The sequence below is a fragment of the Magnolia sinica genome, chromosome 2, assembly GCF_029962835.1.
Source record: "Magnolia sinica isolate HGM2019 chromosome 2, MsV1, whole genome shotgun sequence".
NCBI classification, from domain to species: domain Eukaryota; kingdom Viridiplantae; phylum Streptophyta; class Magnoliopsida; order Magnoliales; family Magnoliaceae; genus Magnolia; species Magnolia sinica.
In genome coordinates, this window is record NC_080574.1 from 132,981,948 (window position 1) to 132,989,884 (window position 7,937).

General features: G+C 39.2%; 1 protein-coding gene across 1 annotated transcript; it reads right to left on the reverse strand.

Moving 5' to 3' along the window:
• Nucleotides 1-2,986: 2,986 nt before the first annotated feature.
• On the reverse strand, nucleotides 2,987-3,496 carry LOC131227991 (uncharacterized). Its single transcript, XM_058223808.1, has one exon. It carries the CDS (start codon nucleotides 3,494-3,496, stop codon nucleotides 2,987-2,989), a length of 510 nt encoding a protein of 169 aa, XP_058079791.1.
• Nucleotides 3,497-7,937: the final 4,441 nt, after the last annotated feature.

A 7,937-nucleotide genomic window follows, 5' to 3' on the forward strand; every position in this document is an offset into this window, starting at 1 on the left:
TTTATCCCTAGTAAAATATCGCTGAAAATCAAATATTTATTAAAAATTAATAAATAATTTTCAAACCATAAATATATACTTGTAATATAAAATTACGAGAAATTAAAAACTTCTGATATTCTAAGTCTCCTAAAATATCGTTTGATCTATTTTCTGCGAGATTTTGAAATTTCGGCGATATTTGCGGACAATGGTATGAGTGTGACACCTCTTCAAGCACATCAAACTACCACGTGTCCAAACTTTTAAGTGCATCTGTACGTGGGATTTGGACCCCCAATAAAGCGACCGATCCAAGACCAGACGGGGCCCACCATGATGTATGGATTTTATCCACGCCGTTCATCCATTTTTTCTTATCATTTTAGATTAGAAGCCCTAACATGAAGAAGGTCCAACGCTTAAGTGGACCACACCATAGGAAGCAACGGTGATAATGACGTCCACCGTTGAAACCTTCCTAGGGCCCACCGTGATGTTTTTTTTCCATCAAACCTGTTCATAACATCAAAAAATATGAATTAAGTGAAAATAAAAATTCCAGCTTGATCCAAAACTTATGTGAAATCCAAAAAGTTTTCAACGGTAAACATTCAATCCCAACCGTTTGGTCCAATTGAATATTAGATCTGCCTCATTTTTAGGTTCATGCCTTAAAATAAAAATGGATGAACGGTGTGGATAAAACCCATACATCACAGTGGACCCCATAGACCCCTCCCTAGACCGATTCCGTTCAGACACGGTCAGGGGCAGGGGGAAGACGAAATCCGCTTACTCCAAGACCTATCCGAACTCATCTTTAAAATTCCTTCAATTAATGAAATGTGAACAGTTAAACTGAATTATACAAACCTTGTCAATGAAAATGATTAATAGTCATTAAGAAGATGATTATGATCCCACCTTCATGTGCACGTTAGTAATTTTTCTGAATTTGAGCCTTTATGATGAAAACTTTGTTTCTTTTGTGGGCCAGGGAACGGATGGGTAGTATCATCTAACCGAAATAGTGGGACCCAATTGAATAAATGTTTAGAAGTTCTTATTTTATTAATTTCTCCACACGATCTTGACTATTTGTATGGATTGGATGGTTAGGATCAGGTTTTTCATCTTAGGCTTCCTCTGTGGCATGATTGAATGGATGGTTGGGATGAACAATTGACCATGCCACATGTGAATTAAAAGCTTTGAAGACATTGCTAGGAAGTTTGGGAAGTTAGTATATAGATTAGAAACTAGAAATTAGAGGGGACTGACTTAGATTGAATGCAAACCCAACTCAAAGTAACCTAGCTAGACTTTACAAAACCCATCTTGTTTGAACTTAAAGACCTACTCCAAACCTAACTCATATGTTATTCTAGTGGTTCTAAGGCTGAAATCTAAACTCAATTAAGCAGGCTTGGTCTAGAATGAATGTCATGATGTAGCTCCAGGAAACTTAATGGGTGGCTAGGATTATTTTTTAAAAAAAAAAAAGCAAAAAAAACAATAAAACAATAAAACAAAGAAAAGAGAAAAAGAAAGAAAAAAAAAGGGACTAGAATGTTCAACTCAAGGTCTAGTGCACAAGATAGTTTTGAATGGCTATAACTTTGTGATAGATTATCTATTTTATGTGTATCATACACTGATGGAAAGTTACTGATGATGAGCTCTGCATCTTGGCCAATGCCAAAGGTAATTAACCTTAAGTAGTCTTTCAAAAAATGGTAGTTATATGAGTTAATTTGATGGGAAAATGTCAAATTTTACTATTATTTTGGAGTACTGAAAGGCTTGAAGAGTTTTGGAAATAGCTTAGAGTACTTATTTAAGTCATGAAAAAGAATTTAAGTCAATTTAAAAGCCCTTTACAATTTTAGTAAAATTACTACGTTAAAAACCTTCACGAGAAAGCCAAAAAATTTTGATATAAGCTCATAAGTGAGCTTTGTAAACAAATTTTTCATTAATTGTTTCACTTTTATTTTTCCTTTCTAAGAGTTTTCTCTCTTTCTCATGGGTTCAAAGGTTATTCATAAGAAAAAGTACAAGAATTTCTTTTCCTTATTTCACTCACATGATACCTCAGTTGGTAATGGCGCGAAGTTTTTCCTCAAGTGTAGTTGGTGGCAAGGAAGGAATGTATATGAAATAAATATTCTTCTTTTCTTGATTTTTATGTTGCTTAGAAGGTATTTGATAAAATACCTAACAAATCTTTGCGGCTATTTTACATACAATGGGATTTTGAAGGTGCAGTCCAAGCATTTATTGAAATGCTGCACAGATGAACTTGGATTGAACTGACCCGAGCTGCTAATCGAACCGAGCCGAGCTAGCCAATCAAGCTTGAGGACCAAGCCTAGCCAAGTTCGAGTTGAGGTTAACTAGTGGCTGAGCCGAGTTAAGCGGAGACCAACTTGACTCGGTTCAACTCGTTGTACACCCCTAGGGGACACCCACCAAATGGCATGGATCTCGTGAAAACTTCCTCATGCATGTGCGCTTGCTATGCACTTCGTGGATAATATTAATATAAATTTCTCTTTCTACCACGTATTCATATAACATATTCACCATTTACATGAAATCAAATGTAAAATCCCTTTGACATAAAACCAAACAAAAGGAAAATACCCAAATGAGGATAGGCTTTATTGCCATGTCCTGAAGGAGTACAGACTTTCCATATTCCAACATCGAAGTCGTACATATGTGCAGACGTGGAGAAGATCCGATCTGATCCGTTCATTCCAGGTGTCCACCCACGAATGGACCATAACTCAAAACCAAAACCACAACTGCTGATAAAACAACATTAATCATCTAATTCCTAAATACAGACCAATTAATACTGGAAGCCAGATTTTGCAACCTTTCATACTCAATGGACCATGATAAATCTATCCAACGGTTGGGATCATCCAAAAAAAGGCAATTTTTAGTCAGAAGCCCGGATGGATGGCTCAGATATACATGTGCGATCGGACGGTTGTTATCTTGAACAAACGGTCTCTTCATTAATGGTTTCTAATAAGGGTTTCCTTGACCTACACATGCTAACCCTGGCCTTAAACTCGCTCACCATCTCATCTTCAATGTCATCCAAATTCAATCTTGGCCCTTCATTTTCCCGTGGCCCACCAGTCTCTGGTAAGATCCTAGCCTTTCCTCCGGTGGACCACTTGACGGCGGAGTTCGTGATTATCAAAAGGCTGCCCATGTCTGCCGGTGTGATGACGGAATTGAGCCGTCGCATCGGGAACATAACGTACACGTGGCCCATCTCCAAGTCCTCATCTGCAGCGAGTGCTGAGAACCTACGGCCGATCTGTAATGACTGTGAATTCACCAAGAAGTGGTTGGGTGTCTCGAGCATGAGCTCGGCCGCGTTCATGGGCTCATCGAACTGTCGGATCTTGCCTTCTGGAAATATCACTTTTGCACCGTTGGATCGCCGGCCCCCACCAGTGCCGGACAGAGTGCAGGAGATGTAATTGCCCATGATGGTGGATGGATGGATGTAGAGAGAGAGAGAGAGAGAGAGAGAGAGAGAGAGAGATATTGGAGTTTGGGCTGTGGAATGGAAGGTTGGATTTATATAAGGTGTTGAGAGATACTGGCATTAGGCCTAAACGTGAGTTTGACGAATTCCACACGCGTTTGGACGTCTGGTCATCCACACGCAAGCACACGTGCCAGTATGGAACATGTGTTCAAGATCTGAGCTTTTCATCTCGTTTGAAATAATTCTTATATATATCATAGCTAGATAATAAAGGCAATTCACTCATTAGGTGGGCCACAACGTACAAATTAATGGACAGATGAAACATTTTTTATAGCCGTCCATTATGGCCCACCTAAGTAAAATCACCTGAATTATAGGTTAGAAGATCTAACCAGTGTATCTAATTTGATGGAGAGCTCAGATCTCCCACACGTATTTCTTATCTGCACGTGTAACTGTGTATGGATGGTTACACGCGTGTGGGATTAGCAAATCTTTGGGGGATGATTCGAGCCAGTTGTGTTGTGAGTTTGAAAAATGGGATTGAAGCCGCGTAAGGAGATGAAAAAAAAAAACGAGATGAGATGTAAAGGGGGAGAGAAATGTTCGTTGATGCGTGTGGGGCCCACCATACTTGCGTGAAGATAAATGGTTGATGGAATGGTTATCTCCTCAATTTCAATTTCTCGGGAGTTATGTATGTTAGGCCGAGTTGCAGTACCGGGTCTCATTTTTTCCTGCCGACGTGTCACATTTCCGGGCCATCTGAGCCGTGCAAAAGGTTGGTCCCATCATGATCAGACAGACCCACTCATCAGGTTGGAGACAACTGTATGTTGGGTTAGATCATATGCTGTCCATTGATTCCGTATGTGGGATCTACGGTTAGGTGATCCAAACCGTAGATCTGTTGGGATCTAGCTTGGATGCGTAAATCACAAGGAATCTTCTATATTAAAGATGAAAATGGTCAAATATTGGAGGGTGAGGATCTTCTAATCCGGATAGGAGGCCTTGAATAGTTAGGATCACCGAACCATGGGTTGCACTTGTACAAAACCATATGCACCAGCACACCATACATTCATTTGCTGATGAGAAGGACCTTGTAACTCCTGACGCGAATTCGGTGGATCCGGGCAACTACCGAGCTCGTCGGATCCGTGACTGTGGGACCCACATCGATGCATGTATTTTATATCCACGCGGTCCCTCTGTTTTTCTGGGTCATTTAGGTCCTGAGCCTAAAAATGAAGCAGATGAAAGATCTAGTGGACTACACCACAGAAAACAGTGGTGATCGAACGCCCACCGTTAAAAAAATTCTCGGGGGCAACCAAATATATTGATCAAGCTGATATTTCCCTTCGTCCAGGTCTGTGTGACCTTATCAACAGGTTGGATGGAAAAAAAAATAATACAATGAACCTTTGAAAGTTTTTAATGGTCAGCGTTCAATCACCACTCTTTCCTGCTGTATGGTGCCCCTGATATTTGGATCTGCTTTGATTATTGAGTAATACCAAATAAAGAGCTGGAAAATGGATGAACGGCGTGGATGTAAAACACATGCATCATGTTGGGCCCCACAGTCACCGATCCACCGAGCTCGGTGGTTACATAAGGACGCCTTGTAGAACAAGCATATTCAACGACGTTGTGAGTAGGCCCCACCGCGACGTGTACACAACATCCACTCCGCCCATCCTTTTGAGCCCCTCATTTTCTCCTCGAAACCGAAAAAAAAAAAAAAAGCATCCCAATCCAAAATTCAGGTGGGGTCCACATCGTGATGTGGCCCACCTGAGTTCTGGAATGACCTGATTGAAGGATGTTATCATCAGTGATCCTGTTGGGGAGCATCTTATGAATAGATTGAATGACATAACAAAAATCACGGTGGACACCACACACAAACTGGAAGCTTTTGATGATGGATGTCCCCGTCACATCTGTGGTGTGACCCACCTGTATATTAAATCACCCTGAATTTTGGGATGGATTGGAAAGCTGAAGGGGCACACCTTATGGACGGAGTGGATGTGGGCCTTACACCATGGTGGGCCCCACACACAAGTTGTAGAATGAGCTTATTCTACAATATAGTTGTAGTCTTGTAGAGGAGCCGGTTTTCCTATTCAGGTCCCAATCATCAGATTTTCAAAATCACTTCAAAGGTGATGCCGTGGCCCAACAATCACGGTGATCGGACGATCCTAGACGTAAGCTTGAGTCTGACTAGTATATTTGTTTATTTATTTATTTATTCCTTAGGAATTACTCGTACGGTTACTCAGTACCGAAGCAAACCTGCGGTTTGTCGACTTGCTGGGTTCCGTGCATGCTGGGCCACGGCTCGCAGGAGCGGATTAGGTGTTACCATTACCGTGTGGGGCCTACCTTGATGAATTTTTAGTATATCCACACCGTCCATCCGTGTTTTCACCTTATTCTAACACATTATGCCAAAATTTAAGTAGATTCAAATGTTAGGTAGATCACCATGGAAACGGTGGTGAATTATTATTGAAAACTTTTTTTGTAGGCCAAGAAGGTTTTGGATCAAGACTATATTTATATTTTCCCTACATCCAGGTATTTTTGACCTTATAAACGGGTTGGATGGCAAATAAACATTACTCTGGGCCCTAGGAAATTTTTAATAGTGGTCATTTAATCACCACTGTTTCCTATGGTGTGGTCCATCTGAGATTTGGATCGGCTTAATATTTGGGAAAACCAACTAAAATGGTCTGTAAAAACGGATGGACGGCGTGGATATTCGAAAAATCATCAATGGAAGACATATGATGGAGAGATAAACTTTTGCAATGCAATCATAACCATCCCATCCATAGCATGGAAGACAACTAAAAATAAGGCAAAATTAAAGATGAATCGAATCATCTGATCCATGAGATTTTTGCCTTACAGTCCGTGGAATATGTCATGGAATTAACAGACGGTTGAGATTGATCGATTGAACTAATGCAACTAAGAGCACTATAACTGATAGTGTCAAAGGAAGGCCCTGTAAAAACCCCCTAAACTCAACCTACAAGCAGGGCCGACAAGGATGTTGCATGACATCCAATCCATCATCATGCACCCTACATACAGGGCCCACATGGATGTTGCATGACATCCAATCCATCGATCATGTGCCCCTCAGTAAGTTCTCCTTGGCACTGAAAAATCAAACTGATCCAAATCTCAGGTGGGCCACACAAGAAACAATTGAGATTGGAACGCTCACTATTAAAAACCTTCCAAATTGTACGCGGAAACAAGCATGGTTTTATCTGCTATCCAATCCATTCGAACCCTACCACGTAGACAATCAGGACCGCTAAAAATCCTCTAGCTTGTATGTGGGCCAGCATGTTTTCTATATGCCATTCAATCCATGCATAAGATGCCCTGAAATGAATGTACAACCTTAGAAACATACCATTTCAAAACTCTAGTGGCCCACACAACATGATTTTAGAAGTTTTAGACATGATTTTAAATGGTGTGGTCCACCTAATTTTTGGATTGATTTGAAATATGGGATCCAAGGAGAAATGAGGGCACATATTCAATGTTACTTACACATCACAGTGGATCCCACACATTCCATTCTAGACTATGCTCAACTTACATAGGAATTTTATAACGAATGCAAGGATGGCCCATGTCTCTTGACAACTCAACTTCCACAAGACAGAAGTTGCGTGAAATAGAAGATGAACTCATTAAGAAAAATAACTAGTTTTATGCATCTAAACAGTCTCTTGTTGTAATGCAACGTATCCAATCATGGGATCTACGCTACCTGAAAAGTAAGAGTAATACATTCATACATACATATATATAAATATATAAGAAGGAAAATTTTATAAATTAAAAAAAAAAAAAACCTATTTAATTAATATGAAATTTATATTTCAATACTTTTTTTAAAAAAGGTTTCCAAACCGCTACCTTATTAATTTATATTATTATCATTCAAGTGCTTTTTGCTACAAAATTTTTTATTATATTCTATTGCATTTTCTTTTATTTTTTCACTATAGGTTGGGTGGATGAGAAAGCAAATGGTTTGGTTGCGTGAGGGGACACACTATATGTTTATGTTGGAAAATATATTGAAAAAATTAAAAAGATTATTTATTTTTAACATCAAGTTGAATTATATATAAATACGCTTTATAAATAGGCATGCGCATTCCAATGCTACACACTAAATACACAACTCGAGCATCTCAACTTCTAATTCTCCAAGTAAAAATATTACACATAACCACTTATAAAGAATAAAAAAGTTTTCATTCTCTTCGATGTGGGAGTAAAGAAATTACAAATTTTTATTTGAAAATTTCAACCTTGTTTTAGCAGAAAAACAAAATTTTCAAAATATTTTAATTTTTAAAACCAAAATTTTAATAATTTA